The following is a 17,975-nucleotide window of genomic DNA, read 5'->3' as shown; positions in this document are numbered from 1 at the left end:
AAGCAGGGATTCTGCTTGTAAGGAGATGCATTTGTCTTCAGTGTAAAGGAGTGTTTCCACTGTGTTGCTGCCTGAGTCTCATGCTGCCTTCAAAAGCTATTGGCATTATAAGAATCATGCACATGTGCAAGTCAGTAATTTTCATAAGTATGCACACTGTATCCTCTTCTTGTAAAACTGCAGCACAAAGTAACTCTAGCTTTCATGGCTGTTTTGTTACACAACATATTTTGTTTTTATATCTGTACAGTAGCACTTAAATGTATCAAGGCTTCACAACATTTACAGCCTCTTACCTTAGAAGGAGCTCTCTGCTGAGTTTTGATGAAGTGGACTGTTTATCAGAAATCTACAGACTGCAGACATGGCATTAAGTATTTATGCTTTAACCTTATTAAATCAGACCTCCTGATGGTTGCTGCTGGAGAATGTCGTTTGCCTTACCTATCAAACCTATAATAGCTAGAGCATTCATTCTTTTGCAACAGATATTTAGGGCATGACATCTTGGTATGAGCTAATTTATTACACTATTATGTTACGTACAGTGTAAAACTGGTCGACTGTGATCTTGCTGCTGGAGTTCGTTGTTTGCATAAGCTTGTTTACATTGATCTAAAATAAACAATAGCAAGAGCATTACCTGTAAAACTTACATAACCTTAAGGTTTTGTAGATTTTAAATATATTAATCCTTTTAACAAACAAATCACAATAAGTAAAAAAAATACTTCAAAACACTCCCTTCTATTGACTTTATGTAAGATCTGCTTAAATAATAGCCTCTCAATTTTGTTGGATTTGGATGACTAACGGTAGTTCTCATATTTCCGGGTCTCCTTGAATGCAGCATGTGTAGGGGTTGTAATCGTTGTAATAGGTTGGAGCGGAGCTGAGTGTGAGTGTGTGGATACTCGCTGACTGAGCAAAGAGGAAAGTCTGCGGCGCTTCTGGTCGTTGTGTCCAAACTTTAAACTTTTATTGTCTTTGTCACTGATGGTTAAAGGTACTTCGTTGTTTCTGCACCGTTTAGAGAAAGTTAAGTCGCTGATTTGAACACGAGTTTCGTTAGAAAAAGAAGCGTTGAACTTTAGTTGTACTTTGAGCTCGAGTAAAATACCGTCTTAAAGCCTCGAGACAAGTCCAGCGTTATGGAGACAAGGTAAGAAAACACGTTATTTGTTGTTTTGAGTTGTGTACAGGAATATATTAATAAGTATACGCGAAAACATCTCATCATAAAAATGGTGGACTGTACCTTTTCTGGGACACTGGTAAAAGCAAAAGTATCATACTACACGATGTGAATAGAGACACTTTGAATGATGGAGGAGGTTTGCGCGGTGGGGAAAATATTGCTCCTTCCTCATATGACTCCACATTTTTCCAATCTGTCTCTCGTTACGCGTATTTGAAAACAATATTTTTTGCTTTTCCCTTAAATATTAAAATACAGTGTTGGACAAAGTACACAACTTCATCCGTTCTCCCTCACTGAAATATGTAAATAAAAATAATATCCATGATAATGATAAAGCCACGTTTAGTTTGTGATTTATAATTGAATTTATAAAAAGTAGCTTTAGGATAGTTGTTTGAAAGTAGCTTTTGGCACTAACATGGATATTTGTCGCTCTTTCATGACATTTCTGTTGAACAATCATGTATTTTGCTCCAAACACTTTGGTTCTCTTTTGCTAACAGAGCTCTGTGTCACCCATGGCTGCTTTCTAACAGGCAGACACACTGCTCTGTTGTTTACACAATGAACAGCCATCCAGAAACACCAACAGGAGCTGGTTATGAGGATGTGTTAATGGGTGTAAACACAGTGACTCCCAGTGTAATGTTCTGGTTCCTAGTTTGTAACTCAGACATACAATGGACACATGTTCCTGTTTTTTTAACGATCAGTAGTTTAGTCATTATTCGGTGTAAGATGGAATATATTGGGAGGATTTTGTACTTGGTTACTTCCTTCATGAAGTATGTATTTACATCATAGACATTATGTAAGAAGTGTGCAGTGTGAAGTCACCCATTTGTTTGTGGAGGATTTGGGACATGGAGTTGTTCATTTTGGCTGTCACCATCTTTGGGTTGGTGACTTTGAAGTGACCTTATTTAGACATAAGAGGGTGGGGAGAAGGGTTAGCAAATGCTAAAAAGTTATCAGAAATATACAGTCTATACTCGTAGCTAATTCTTTAGCTAGCTATGTGGATTAAAAACAGTGTTTCCCACAGAATGAGATTCTATTTGTGAGGATACCCTGCCAGAGATTTTTATATTTTAGTCTTAACAAGCTTAGAGAGCTTTTGGAACGTAGCGGACTCACAGCTTGCTCGCACACATCTCTGCAAGTGGAGTAAACAAAATGAATTGTTCTTCTCATCACAATGGCACTGTTTTCTCTGCTGGGAAAAGCCAACAACAATCCTGACTCCCATATATGGGCTGGCTGCCATAGATAACAATACCTGATTTTCACTTATCGAAAACGCTAAACATTTGCTAAATAGCAAGTCAAATTATTTGTCTGAAATTTGCACGAATAGAAAAAAAATCCAAAATGCAACAACACACTACAAACACTACCAATGAGTTCAGACAGCTGGTATTACCCAACCGTCTCTTAAAGTGACCACGCCCCTAGTTATGCATAAATTTAAGCCTTAATATATTTTAAACAGTTGAGTTGTATAAATATAAATTCACCATCTGTATAGCTGTCAGTGTTGGGAAAATAGCTGTAAAGACAAAATCTTTTTTTATATGGGGCTCTGTGGGGACTGACTCACTTTTGGAGACAGCCCCAAGTGGCCACTGGAGGAACTGCAGTTTTTGGCACTTCGATGGTTTTATTTCTCCGCTCTGGAGGTTGCAGCTTGATTTACATGGTGAGTGAATGCAAAAGTAAAGCATACATAAATGCAGACATCCTCGGACGCACAATATTGACTCACATGCACGTCAAAATCCTCTTTATTTCTGCACAACTGTGACCCAGAGAGAAGCAACTTAAAGTTTAAAGTACCCACCACTGTAAAAACACATGTAGTCCATTTAGAAAAGCTTTTGAAGCATGCAGCAATCACATTGTAGCCAAAACCCATTCAAACGATTTTCTGAAAGTAATACAGTTTAGAGTAGTGCAGTTTGAATTTCCCGCTCTGCTGCCTTTATGTGTGTGTGGGCTGTTGAGTCTGGAGGGGGTGCAGGCTGGAGTGAAAGGGCTGAGCCGAGCTGCAATGAGAGCATTGTGAAGCCCAGAGGAGCTGCAGTCACGCCCACTGCTGGTTGTGTATTCATCGAATACTGACACGCACAGTGTGTATCAAATATCTCAGGCTACAGGCTGCTGATTGGCTCTACAGTGTCCCTGCTCTACTTTAGGGAGCAGTGTCACTTTGTTTTGTTGTTTCTCCTCCAGTCTGTGTTTTGAATAGCTTCTTGCTAACTGGTTGGAATGAGGCGTTGTGTTTTGTGTTGGAGAAAGGAAAGAGAGGATGAAGATCACCATTACTTCCTTCAGGAATGCTCGGTCTCTTTTCTCCTTACTCTTGGCTCATCGTGTCCCGGCCTCTCGTGGTCTCTACGAGGGGGGGGGAACCTCGTCATAGACAGAGTCAGTTAAAGGCCTCGACCTGTCAGTGTTACTCAGCAGTATAGCCTCATTCTCAGTGTTTATCTTTGTCCTGTCTTGAGTCTCTCTGTTATTTATGCAAATGCAAGCTAGGCAAATCAGCTCATTTTCCTACTGTTAACATCTCGGCCCCGCCCCTTTAGAATATTCTAAAGAAGACATATAATCTTAGCTGTTTGTGTTAAAGGGACACTCCACCAACTTTATACAGCAACTTTAGTACTACTTTACCACTCAACCTGTGAACACAGTTTGTCTTCTGTGTTGAGTCTAAGATATCAACCTTGTTCATGTCATCAGGGTTATTTTATCATTTGTGCCCGAGACTTCAAACTTATAAATAAACTGCTTTGACACAAACTTGGAAGCGTGGAGTCCGCAAAAGGCACTATCCAGTAAGGCTCGGCGACAGTAACAACAGCTACTACGCTTTTACCTGATAGATGGATCTCACAGCCTTTCACACAGCAGAAACGGCTTCAACAGCCACTTAGTCTGCAATAATTTACTCGCACGTAATATGGCCTGAGTAGGGAATGTCTTCTGAAAAAGAGACAGAAATTGGAGTGGTACCTGAAAGTGAGGGTGAACTCCTGTTATCCTTCACAGAGGACGCGGTAATTGGAAAAAATATTAACATTAGGGGTGTAAATCGCAGGGTAACTCATGATACAATATGTGATACGTGGCCCACGATAACGATAATATCACGGTACAGTGATTCTGCCATAATGGATATATTGCAAGACAATCATATAATGATACATCACAACATCTGATTAACTGAACAATATAAATTGCTCCTAAGAAATATAATATTTGAAATATCGATATCTGGCGCCAGCGATACGATAATTGTATCACACCAGGCGATATAGATATTTTGTCCCGTCCCTAATTAACATGATGTCAAATAAAGGAAGGCAGCTCTGCAAGCAGCCCTTTTGATCCACATTATGTGTCCACTAAAGAGTGCTGGAGAGACACTGGTTTTAAACATGAAACTGCTTATTTTTCTTGCTAGAGGTTTTAATTACTCGATGCATTTGTTTGAAAGAGGAGGAGACATCTGTAGCTGATTTGGCCCCTTGTTAACAACAAAGACTGATCCTAACAATCCTAACTTGAATAGAATCTGAACTGCTACAAACACACTGAGCTAATGTTGCCGTCAGTCCCCTCTGTGCTAATGACTGTATATACAGATGGACTATGTGTCTCTACCTCCTCTCATTCTTCAAAAGTGAAATACCTCTAGAGCATGTGCTGCCATCTTGTGCAGTAAAGATCGGCTGGTGGAGCCCCTTCCTCTACCCAAAACACACCTTTACCTTGTGGCCTTGACGTGTTGGACCCTCAGGTGGGCTCAGTCTGCAGCAGAACAGCTTCTTGTGTCGGTCTGAAGCAGACATTTACGGTAATGGAAAGTTCAATGACTGTTAGTGTTCCTCAGCGTTCCTCCTCTACTCTGCTACTCGGGAACAGAACGCTGCAGGAGCCCGATTTGTCAACAGAGCTGTCAATCATGAGGTCACACCCCCTTTTTACATAGCAATAGTCCCAAAGCAGTAACTCTTGTAATTAATAGCACATATATCACATTTTAAGACCTTATCCATGCCGTAGTCCTTAAATGAAATGCTTTCCCCAGTTGTATTTCATCAGCGAGAGTGTCGACACAGTGTCAGTGCTGTTAGAGCTGCTGGCCCGCAGGCTGTCATCTGCCCTGACAGTAAGCAGATGGGAGTCTCCGTCCGTTCTCCGTTCAGTGTCATGCTTGTCACTACACTCCTCTTCCTCACGTCTTACAGTCAGTCTGTGCTTCTAAATAAAAGCGACGTGTCAGTGTAAGCCAGCACAGTTGCACAGTCAGCCCCCCCCCCTTCACTGAAGGCTCTTTTTGATGCCTCCACAGTGAGTAAACAAAGCTGCCTCAGCGTTTTGTGTACAGCAGAGCAGGAGGAATTTCTCCCTGAGGGGTCAATTGGAACTCCAGTTTCCCTGAAGTGGAACGGTGGGTCTTGTTTGCAGACGCTGGTTTAAAGGATCGCTGGTGATTCAGAATTTATTGAGCTGCTTCATAAAAACAGGAAACAAGTGAGACTCAGGACTGAAAAGTTTCTTTCAAATATTATTTATTTATGGGAGGACAGGGGTATTGAGCTGTCTTTGCAAGAATTTGGTTCTTTTGAAATACTTGTCAGTCTGACTGGTTTGATTATTATATACTCAAAGTGAAATTAGAAAACGTATCACACAGAGTGGCTTGTAGGTAATTGGTAAATCATACAAGGACAGTTACCACATCTTAACCCCACTTAACCTTGTCAATCTTTTCCTGACACGTAAAATAATACAGCACTAGTATAACACGCTATAACACTGTCAGACAAAGGTTAAAATTCAAGCTGGGGTAGGCAACTTTGGAGTAACAAGCGAGTAAGCTTCATTTTAAATGTCTCCACCTTCCCAGACACACGAACATGCTCTGCCTCACTGCTGGAGCAGGATGAGTCCATTACAGAGAGTTAGCTTAAGAAGCACATAGCTAACTGCATTGAACAACCTTTCTTTACCATTCTTGTGCATCGAGTTTTCTACCCTTACTTTGTAGGAGACTCTGCTCAAGAACAATGAGTGCAGGTGTGTAGATAGTCAGGCAGGTAGGACATCTAATTATTGTATTCGCTCAAAGTAAAATGATTGGACGGGCTTGTTACATACCTGCAACAACCTCTAGTACAAGACTTTTTCCTATTCATTTCTGTCAGTGTGTAAAGAGAATTTAAACAAATGTAACATAAAATGCTTCTATATTATATTGCCTACCACATCTTTAATGCAGAAGAGCCAGAGAGATGATCTTTTTAGTCCTCAGATTCTCCCTCTTCATCAAACCAGGCGTCATAAACAGCACCCACAATAAGGCCTGCTCGGTATGAGGACAATCAGTGATGTGTGATAACATTGTTTAATAATGCCATGACGATGTGACATGCAATAACTATTGAAATAGAAGCTAAGCCAAGCAAAGTTCCTGTGTTTGTAAGTACCTACTGTTTAGTATGTTTAACACAGTCTCAGTGCTTGTAGCGAGTTGTCTCTCCTGAATCAAAATTATCTCCAGCTAAAGTTGTATGTTCTTTTTTTGCCTTCGTGCTAGCTTACCTGGTAGCTGCCAGCAAATTGAAACCAGTTTTTCTGAGTGAAGCTGACTGGTGCTACAATGCTGTGAATGCATGGCCCATGTATCCAAGGCTACCTCTGATAGATGTTGCATAGTTTTTATTTGAGTTCTGCTTTAAGCTTCTCCATCTTATTCTTGAAATGAAACTAATAAAGTATAGTTGTTTTAAAATAGCAAATATAAGTGAAATCATGAACTTTGTTGCCCTCCCACCACAGTACTTTTTAAAATGTTTCTTTATGCACGGTCACTGTGCATGAAGTCTTCTGCCAACACAATGAGAACTGTTAAATGAATGCAGCTACAAAGTCTCGTTCCACTCCCATCAGCTCGTTAGTTTTACTCTGGTCTTAATGTTTGAATTCTAAATGCACTCGACGGACTGTCAATTACGTCTACAGCACACAGCTTACCTCCACAGTGTGTATTTAGCATGCAAAACAGACCGACTCTCATTAACTCCTACCTGATGGTCTCTGGGCCAGAGGGCCAAGTCTTACACATTCAATGTTTTAAATGATGATCTTCATAACAGCACATGTGTCCGAGCTCCATGATCATCACCTCTGACAAATATCAGAGCTGTGAGGAAAGATGCTGCCTGAGCACTTTGATTGTATTCTTGTTTTTCCTCCAACAAAACAATTTAGTTTGTTTAACTCAGCTTGTTTTGTTTCTGGAGACTTCTGTATGCGCTGGCCTACTTTCACTGTGAAGCACAGCAGAACTGCGTGTCTCCAAAAGTCATCTGTATGAATCTGAATGTTTTCTTCTTTAAATTACAGCCTGTTTTTGTTGGTCTGAAGTCTGTAGCAAGTAAAATAAATATAATGACGAAGAAGTGTATTTATTGTGACTGTTCATAATCAGTAAAGGGAACGTGTCCTGGAACATAAATAAAGACCTGATGCCTCACAGCCGTTTTTCCACTTCAGCATTCAAGTTGTGATCGCTCTGTTATCAGAGATTTAGTGAAGTTCCAGATGTGTGGCTGAAGGAAAACAACGATCGAAGGTCAGGAAGGTAGAGAAAGTTTTTAATTCTGTCTATTGAAGTAAACTTTGTTTCTGGGTTGTTGTAGTTTCCCTGAGAGAGCCCGTGTGTACCAATGTGTCTGCTGAGTGCTCCACTTTCTTTTTTTGGTCTCCAGGAGTCAGAGAGATTAGCTGTACGAGGAGAGAGTAAATAAGTAAAAGGAAGAGTTGTTGGTTGACAGTGGCACACTTTTGTTTTGCATCTTCTTTGTACCCAGAGAAGTGCAGGAGTAACCACAAACCCAAATAAACTACCTGTGATGGAGGGGAAGGAGGATGGTAGAAAGAGAGGGCAGTGTGAGGCTCCAGTCTGTCAGCTGCTCCGATGCTCTCTGCTCCGGTCATGACAGTTGGTGAAGTCGACTAAACCACTTTTTAACCACACAGTTACGTTATGTTACAACATGCTCTGCCTCCGTCCTCTGGGACTGAATCTTTAGCAGACTGCACTGTCAGCAGCCCTGCAGGAGTGATGCTCCATGGTGGGTTGGGATTTATAACTGAGCAGGATGCACTCTTTTATCTTCAATGGCTGTGTGGAAATATGACAAACAGATTTAAATGAGTCTTCCAGGTAAAACATGACACTCATTTAGGCTTATTTGGGAGATAAAAAGGATAACGATCGTTGTAGGCTTTTAACTTAGGATGTTACCATGGTAGAGGGCTCGAAAGTTGATGATCGTCAGCCAATGGTGCTTGACGATTGCATCAAATCCAACTGTAGTTTGAAGGCAGCACAATGTAAGTGTCCAAAGGGGATCAAAGAGAGACTGACAGAACAAGGTCAGATCTAAGACGAGAATGTTTTAGTGGAAGCAACTACATGAGCTCAGGGCAGACATCAACAAGAAAAGACAAAACAAACAAGAGAGGACTCGGGGACGTCCTCTTTTTGTAGATGTCTTTGGTCTGAGTAGAAAGTTTTACAGTGCAGTTTAAAACCAGCTCCAGGCATGTTTTAAGACGTATAAAATGCTCTGCCTGAAATAATAAATTGTGTCTGATGTGTTTTTTCTGCAAAATACATTTAATCACCTTGTAAAAATCCTGCCAAGGATAGCGTCGCCCCGTCCATTAACGGGATTGGCTCCTTAGGTTTGTGACGTCTCAAACCTGCCAATCTGAAAACGTGTTGTTCAGCCTGTCCTTGGTACACTGCAGTTTAAAAGCAGACAGGCCCAGCCATGGAGATGATGCTGATGTTGTCCCTGATGAAAAACACATCATGGAGATGTTTACAATGTTAAACACTGGATTTTCACTGGAGGGAGTCTTTAAGGAGTTCACCTGGAAAAGATCCTGTAAGCATCCAGATTTGTGGGATCGTCTTTACAGAGAGCTTTTTGTTAGTTGTATTTTTAACCTAGTTAGTACAGCGTTAAGATGGGGAAATTGTTCTTTAACTCTGAAGTCAATCTATTTTGTGATCTGCAGCATTTCCTCATAAACATCTACCCTGACATTCAGCTACAGTCTTTTGGAAATGGTTTGTTAGGTGCATTAAGAACTTTATTTGGTAAGTTGGTTAAAAACTTAGCTTTAACTGAACTGAATTCTCAGTTTAAGGAAAATGTGATGCTTTCATTTCATCTCCGTAATCTGACCCGGAGTGGAAAATCACTCTGTTACTGTCATCTCACCAGTGTCTGACGGTGTGTGATTTCCAGTGCAGATTTTTTTTAACAAAGTCTGGAGTCGAGGTTGGTTTCATTGTTCCCCTTGGCTAAAAAATGCAGATATTTTGATTCAGTTGATAGCCTTTCCACATCTCTGTGAAGCAGAGAGGACTGGTGTGTAGTTTAAGGAGCTTATGAGACCTCTCTTTCCCAGACAGAGTATCTGATTAATGCCGTTTGGGGTTTTAAAGTAGGTCTGCTGCTTTTTTTGTCTTGTTTTGAAGGGGAGCCGAGGATACTGGTGTTGGATGTGGAGGATTCCTTTGTAGTTGCCTGGGAGGTGGTATTTAAGAAGCAAGCTTTAGCCTCCAGGAAACTACACATGCATAAAAGAGGGGTTTGCATCAGAATGAAGCTGAAATGCACAATGGGACAAATCCTGAGCAGCTTGGATGGAGTTTCACTCTGCTGCACAGTTAGATCTTGTGTGAAATCTGATCCAGAGTCAAACTCACACTTACTGTAGAGAAGTGAACAGCTGTGTGAGAAATCTAACATGTGCCCTTCCTTCCTTTCCTCCTTCCTCAGTGTCTAAGAAGCACGGGAAGCTGATCACCTTCTTGCGCTCCTTCATGAAGTCCCGGCCCACCAAGCAGAAGCTGAAGCAGAGAGGCATCCTCCGGGAGAGGGTGTTCGGCTGCGACCTCGGGGAACACCTCCTCAACTCGGGACATGATGGTGAGACACATACAGGCACACCTGAGCTGTAGTTTTATCTGCATCCATTTATACATGACTAGTGGCAGAGAGAAGAGGCCTTTATCCCTAACAGGCATACAGTAGAGACCAGCTTAGATCACTTTACTTTAGGGCTGTAATGTACTCAGAGTTTTGTCAGACGCATCAGATTCACCTGTTCAACTTCCAGCCAACTACTTTCTTCGTTTACAGATCACTTCACAGTCGTTTCTTTATCATTACCTGGATGAAGTATTTCAATCAGCTAATGAGCTTAAGTTAGCGGGAGTTCAGCTCTCAGCTGTCCCCTGCCAGGACACAGTTTTTTTATATGAACCTGCTTTATTCAGTGTTTTACCGGCTTAAATGAAGGAGTCTGTTTGTTTTGGAGAGGAGGTGACCTCTGTGGATAATTAACTGCTTTAAACAACCTCATGAACGATGAAAACTGCAGTAATACCAACCTACAAACAAGCTAGCAGCAGCTCAGCTCACGACCCCTCCAGACGTCATGTGCCCGCATAAGAAAAGCGTCTGGCTAAAACAGATTTTAAACAATGAAGTACTTTACTAGTCTAGTTTTAATCACCCGGTCTGTTTACTGTTGGAGTGGAGGAGGCCTCTGCGGACGATTCAGCTCCCAGTAAAAACCATTTAAATGATGATCGCTGAAGGGTCCTTTTTAAAACAGTTATAAAGTTTACAGCCTGCAGTGCTGCTGCTCCTGCGATACTCTGTGAACAATGACGCAGCTAAAACTAAAGTGCAGAGATTTCACTGCCAAAGTTTGAGTCGACTCGTATTATCTCTAATTTCTCTAATGATTGAAACATGGACTTTAAGAGGGCAGCCCTAACACGCTGTTTTAATTCACAAGTTCCAGTCCTGCCACTTCATCATCAAAGAAAGTCAACAACCCACTGCTATCTTACTTTTACACACAGCAGTTTGTCAGGATCTTTGCTATCATCAGGTCATAATTAACTACATAGTGTTTGACACAGATCAGTGGCATCATGTCTGTTTTCTTAATAAGGTTGGAGAAAGTTTTACCACCCAGCTAGGGCTGCAAGATAATGGCCAAAATGACAATTATTTTGAATAATATTGAGACCTCGATTATTAATCAGGATTATTTATTAATTTAAGAGACATTTTTTACTGCACTTTCACATTTAAATAAACAGAGCAACACTTTCAGTTCCGTTTTGTGCTGCGTCCCAGCCCAAATTTAGCACCAAACTAAGACTAAACTGGGTTCTTCATCTGAACTTGGATCATCATGGGTAATTTCAGTGTGTCTTTGGGAGTTGGGTTGATCGGGTGCCGCGCTGTACAGCGTCTCTATTATGGATGTCTGCCTTGACGCTGGAGGACGAGAAGTAGCTCGTTCTTCCTCCTGACCTTCATACACTCATCACGCTGCACTTTGTGCTGTTTTTTCAGCTGCTTAGTTAGTTGTGTTGCTTTGCAGCACAGACGTAGGTTTCATGCACTCTTTGCTGATTATTTTTCTTGCTTAACATCACTTAGCCTAAACCTGAAATACCTCCAAACAACCAATGACGAGCTGTTTCAGGGGGCCTGTGTTTCATATCGATGAGTGACTTGCTTTCTTCTTGTTTTAGCGTCCAAAACGTGACTGAGACACGTTTGTACAAACAACACTTCAAACACGTAACAGATAAACTACCAGTCAAAAGTTTGGACACATTTTCTCATACAAGTGAATGGGAAAGTGTGTCCAAACTTTTGACTGGTAGTGTATAAGAAATATGTTTTGAGATCGGAATGAAAAACAACAAAGAGGCATTCACGAGGACAGCTACGTATTCTCTTCCTGTTTTTAACAGCTGCTGTAACTACGACAACCACAGACTCATTTGGCTGAAGGTCTCCAGTTAACATAGTCACCGAAACACCGGTCTCTGTTGTTTACTCTGTCACTCTAAACTGTCGCCGCAAGCTAGGCGCTCATGACATGCCAGCTCCCCCAAAAGTGGAGCCAAACCTCTCCATCGCCCCCTGGGGGAGGGGCTGTTAGTTTAGGGAGCACTTGATTTGATATGCAGCAGAGTTTTCTATGGGCGGAGCAAAATCATGAACGGGATTAGTATTCGATTAATTGTGCAGCCCTACACCCAACACACACCTGCTTCCTGCGTCACATTGCACCAGCTGCTGGTTTTTGGATGAACACAGCTCACTCTGTATGTGAAGAGCAGCTCTGGCAGCTCTTCTGGTTGTAATTAAGATGTTTGCTGAGCTAAAGTCCAAACCTTCATTAATCAGCTGCAGAAACATAGATCTGTGAAGCAGTGCAGCGTCGGGTCAGGTGAGCTGATGTCATGCTCTCAGTGACAGAGAGGGAGGATGATGGTGTCCAGATTAAACTGAATCATCGGCTCTAACATGTGAAACGATGCTGCTCTGCTGCTGAGGCCTCATCAATGACTTCATCTCACTTCATGTTTACACCAACGTGGAGAAACACTTATTCATGTTCATGGATCATGTTGTGCGTGTGGACATGAATGGACCTCATCTCACCAACACATTAGCTCATAGAGAGTCCTGTCCATATAAAGGGCTGGTGGTGCATACAGTCACATATTCACGGGTGAAAGGGTCCGACCTTAACCTGTAAATCTGCCTCACCTTGACACGCAGAGATAAGCAGCTCTGTCACGTTTGGGTTAAAAGTTCGAGGTTTTCTTACTGCCGTAGTGGCTCGTAAAACTGAAAGATAACTGAGATCTTATGAGGCGAGAAAAACATGAAATTATAGTAGAGCAGTGAAATCCTGCTGCTCTTTACACAGACAGAGGGTGGAGGTGGCATTTTCCAGTTTCCTTTTGGATGAAATGATTTTAAGATAAAGACATCTGATGACTTTTGGTTAAAGATGAAGTCAAAAAGGAATGTGACGTGACTTGAAACAGTAACAAATTAAGCAGCTGGAAATGTTTTAATGAAAGCCTGCACTTCGGGAAAATTGTGAAACAATATCTTGAATGGTGAGGTGGAGACTTTTTAGGGGACAGAAAATGTGTTTTTGTCTTGTTTGGACAGACTGAAGAGTCTGCAGACAAAAGTAGATTTGTGCATCATCACTTTTTAGATCTCCAAACCTCTCTCGTGTAAGTGATGTTGCCCTAAAGAACAAGTGAAAGCCAAAAGCATTTCTTTGCTGGTGCATAAAATTGTACTTTTTAATCACATTCTGAGTGACTCCCATCAAAGGACTGATCAGGGATCTGCTTATTACACCCTGCATATCTCTTGCTGTTTTTTTACTCCATTTTCTGGCTGAGATTCCACTTTAACCAGTATTATGTGTGTCAGATTTCTATTAAATCACCAATTTCTTCTCCCATAAATACAGAAATTTAGGGCATTGGATGATTTAAAGCATAAGTTTTCCCTGCTGGGTTTAATTAGTGCAGCTTCTCCACACGATCACATGCAAACTGTGAGGTCGGACAGAGAGAGTGTGTTAGTTAGACCCAACGTTTCTGCTTCTCGCTGGTTTAAACGTGTTCCTCTCCTCCACTGCTCGAGAGTTGAACACATCGAGCAGACGCCTGATTCTCCAACAGTCAGTGCCCAAAGACTTCCACTTCTTCAGTCTATCAGGGTGTTTTAAAAGTGCTGATCGATGTTATATGTTGTTTATTTTAACTTCATTTTAAAGGATGAGTTCTTACTGTGTGTCCACATTGAAGCACATGTGTATCTTTATGATAAGAAGAACAAAATCTTCCTACGTTTCAGACTCAGAGGATTTATCCTCCCTCACTGTCCTCTCGTCTGCCGCAGAAAGCCGACTACTTTCCTCAAATCTTGTTTTTCCTTTGGCTGTGTGGAATTTGTCTGAACAGCTGCTTCAGCGAGTGTCCCACTCTCTGTCATCCTCTGAATGATGTGTGAGCTGTGGGAGGCTGGGGAGCCTCCTTATACACACACCATCCTTATCTCACACACACACACACACACACAAAGATAAACAACATGTCGTGTGTGTGATTCATGGCTGCTGAAGGAGAATGCAGTGTTTTTCTGAGGTTTTTCTTTTTATTTACAAAATCACTTAGTGTTGTGCGATTAAGCTGAGTTTATGTGATTGTCTCCCTCGCTCACTGACAACGACTTGTGTCTTACTCTTTCCTTCTTCCCTAAAACATTAAAGGAGCAATTGGCCCCTGGAAAAAGCCACTGTCAGTCAAATCTGCAGTCTACATTTCAAACTTGACGATTTTAACCGAGACATGACATCGGAGGCGGGGCCCTACATTGAGGAAGTGTAGTTTAGCGAGCTCCCTGGCCTCCGCCAGATGACGCATTTTACATTGTGTGGTGGAGGTTTTCCAGGGCGCAGTGGAGAAGCGGATAGCGTCCTCCAATGGCACAGAGTGAAATTGCATTTTATTTCTACCATAATGGCTTTAGCTCCCCATAACAGCATGATAGCACTGAGGTTGAAAATCGGCGAACTGGCCCTTTAATAAGTATATAAAATAGGTGGTAAACTACCAATTTCATGAAAAAATACGGAAATTAAACATATTTAAAGCTCTTCAGGATCTTTTTGTTTCTACTAAACAAGGTTCAAATGTTTCCACCCTCAGCCTGAAAAGTGCTTTTCAGTTATTCACACTGCTCTTGACCTTGAAGCACTCAGTGAAGACTGGACAAACACTGACCGATGATTTGACTCCATTTTTTCTCTCCTTAGTGCCCCAGGTCCTCAAGAGCTGCACCGAATTCATCGAGAAGCACGGTGTGGTGGACGGCATCTACCGCCTCTCTGGAATCGCCTCAAATATCCAGAAGTTACGGTAGGTCACTGACACGCACACACTGCCTGTTTGTTGATGTACATGATTAAAGTGTTTATCAGGATCCTCACCCTGTGCACGCTCCTTCCACAGAAGTCCTTTGTCAGGAGCAGCTCTCAAAGCTAATCCCCACACAGCCCTCATCTACAGTCTGATAACACATGAATTCCATTATTCCATTACAAGATTATGGTATCTGTGTAAGAAGAAGGTCTTATAAAAAGCAGTTTGTGTTGTGGACATGTTAGGACATGTTGTGTGTAAAGCCTCACGTCACCTTTGACAGGGTCAAGAAGTTACATTTGAACACACCCCAAAGTATACTGAAACGAACTAGCTCTTACGTTTTGCAACTGACTTTGCCGCTCAGTCAACAACCTCAAACAGTCAAGAGGCTGCAGACAATTTCCAACGGGTGCAACTGTAAAAACTAGCCCACAGACACTCACCAACAGCCTGGTATTGCTTTGGTTTGTCAGAGCCCTGAGGCTGATGTTATGTTTACATGTAAATATATCGGATAGGTTAGGATTCTGTCTTAGTGGGGAAAACAAGCATGCAAGGTTTTGAGTATCACTCAAGAAAACTCAATAGCCCCTTATACACTGCTGGTTCAAGGCAGGATTATTACGCCTCGAACCAGCACCGTGTGTGTGTATTTGAAACACGCGCTGTTTGTTTACACCTCATGCACGTTTTGCTTCCGCAACGCCGGAACGCTTTGAAAACACACGCTGGGGCAGCGTTACGCCAGTGTTGCTTGGTCCAATGTAGAATGGCAAAGGCTGCATGACGGCGGAGCCACTGTGTAAAAAGGGCTAATGTCTCCTGATTGTCCAGAAGTCCAGATGTGAGAAAAGACTGAACTTGTAGGCCTTTCAGTAACCAGACAAACAGAGCACAGTGTTTTTTACATTTCCAACAAATATTTAGATACTTAGGTGTGTGAATAAACGTATTCAGACCTGTAGATGACACTTTGTGCCTGTTTCAGTTAAATGCAGTGATAGAGACCACACTGCGCTCACTTGCTACTGTCTAGAGACCTGCTCACTCTCCTCTGCTTCAGTTTAGAGCAAAAAACATTAAAAATATATTTTTTGCATTTTTCCTTCGATTGAAAGATGCTGGTATAAAACCTCACTCAAAGCGAGCGCAGTACGGGACTGTTTCCTGAGAGAAGAACAACCATGTTTCATTCTTTGTTTCAAGTCTGAAATAAGATGACTTACAGTAAATCTGATATTCTGTATTTGGTTTATACAATTTAAATGTTGTTGTTTTTTTGGTGAGGGATGTAAACACAGCTGATTAGACTATTCCAAAGTTCAGTTTGTTTTTAATTTCTCTAATTACTTCAGGCACTTATCACTTTTCCTCCTCTGAGACTTCACTGAATGAATCTTGGCAGCAGTCATTCACTGGTGCATTTTCCTTCAGCAGTATTTGGTGTGTTGACTCTGCCTCCCCTCTCTCTCTCTCCCTCTCTCTCTCTCCCTCATCAGGCACGAGTTTGACTCGGAGCAGATCCCCGACCTGACCAAAGATGTTTACATCCAGGACATCCACTGCGTCGGCTCGCTGTGTAAGCTCTACTTCAGAGAGCTGCCCAACCCCCTGCTCACCTACCAGCTCTACGAGAAATTCTCTGTAAGCAAAGAAGACGAAACACTTCTCACGCACACATTTCTGACACTAATGTGAGCAGACACCTCTGCTGACTTTAACACCACCTGACTTTTCAGGTTGTTTTTAGTGTCTGTGCTCACTGATGCCTCAGAGGACGCTGACTTCAAGATTTAACTTTAATCTGTAAAGAAAAGAGGAAGCTCCTCACATTTATCTTGGAGGAATTCTTCACATTTATCTTTCGGTTATGAGTCACATTGTAGCATTGTGCTTGACACACCCTATCATTACAAATACAGCAAACCGCTCTGTGTGTGACTTGGAATAAAAACCCTCTCCAAAGCTGTCCCTGAAGATGAAGTAAATGTTTGCTGGTTGTTATGGCAGCTCATGAGGAGGAGGGTGAGCGGGTTGTGGCTGCAGACGGATGTCCCCTCTGTGCTCCGTGTAGCAGCCTGAACATGAGAAGTAAACACGCTAATGTTTATAAAGTGACACATGACACCATTAATCTCCTAATCTCTCCCTGTCTGTGTTCTCACCCTGAAGGACGCCGTATCAGCAGCAACGGACGAAGAGCGACTCATCAAGATCCATGATGTCATCCAGCAGCTTCCTCCGCCGCATTACAGGTCAGTGCAGAGACACACTGCCCCCCTGTGGCTGCCTCGGGAGCTGCCTGATCACAGCTGCACACTCGTGTTGTGTCTGTTGATGTTAAAATCACTGGTTTGTAGTGGCACGCTGCATTAAATGGAATCATTTAATCGGTCCCAGCTGACCTTTTTCTTCAGTGATGATGAATCGAGTTTCCCGTCCTTTGTGAAAGCGTACAAATGCTAATTTCTCAGTGACAGTCCTCCGGGATTTGAGCACGTAGTGAAATATTGATGCTCTGAAGAAGTAGCTCTATCATGGCCATTAGTTTGCTCATCACTAGCGGGAGCCAATTAAATGTGAATAAATGAATATTTAATCTGCAGGACCCTGGAGTTCCTCATGAGGCACCTCTCCCGCCTGGCAGCGTTCAGCTACATCACCAACATGCACAGCAAGAACCTGGCCATCGTCTGGGCCCCCAACCTGCTCAGGTGAGACGCCAACCTGCTCCATATTACCTTCTTTGTGTGCTTTATTTACACTAAACATCGTCACTTTAAAGCTGTTTCTATTGGCTGAAGATTGATTTTAACCCTCTTGAGTAAAAGAAAGATTGAAGCAGTTCACTGTAATGAGCTTCTTACTCAGTACAAGCGAACAGCTCCATCTCTATAAAGAAAAGAA

General features: G+C 42.1%; 1 protein-coding gene across 2 annotated transcripts in view; it reads left to right on the top strand.

Annotated features, from left to right (window-relative positions):
* The window catches only part of arhgap32b (Rho GTPase activating protein 32b), a 107,037-nt gene that overhangs the window by 77,536 nt on the left and 11,526 nt on the right, over positions 1-17,975 (top strand). Inside the window, exons 1-6 of one of the 2 annotated variants that reach the window (XM_069666403.1) lie at positions 1,075-1,162; positions 10,075-10,224; positions 14,960-15,062; positions 16,568-16,712; positions 17,241-17,323; positions 17,675-17,782. In XM_069666403.1, the coding sequence (XP_069522504.1) occupies positions 10,119-10,224; positions 14,960-15,062; positions 16,568-16,712; positions 17,241-17,323; positions 17,675-17,782 (545 nt within the window). In that variant the 5' untranslated portion in view covers positions 1,075-1,162; positions 10,075-10,118. Of the gene's footprint in view, positions 1-1,074; positions 1,163-10,074; positions 10,225-14,959; positions 15,063-16,567; positions 16,713-17,240; positions 17,324-17,674; positions 17,783-17,975 lie in introns of those variants that run through there. The other variant, XM_069666396.1, reaches the window with a different exon arrangement.

The sequence above is a fragment of the Semicossyphus pulcher genome, unplaced genomic scaffold (assembly GCF_022749685.1).
Source record: "Semicossyphus pulcher isolate SPU_LCO1_2020_fin unplaced genomic scaffold, fSemPul1.0.p SCAF_10, whole genome shotgun sequence".
NCBI classification, from domain to species: domain Eukaryota; kingdom Metazoa; phylum Chordata; class Actinopteri; order Labriformes; family Labridae; genus Semicossyphus; species Semicossyphus pulcher.
The sequence above is the reverse complement of the archived record's forward strand: the minus strand, read 5'-3'. Positions and strand labels throughout refer to the sequence as shown.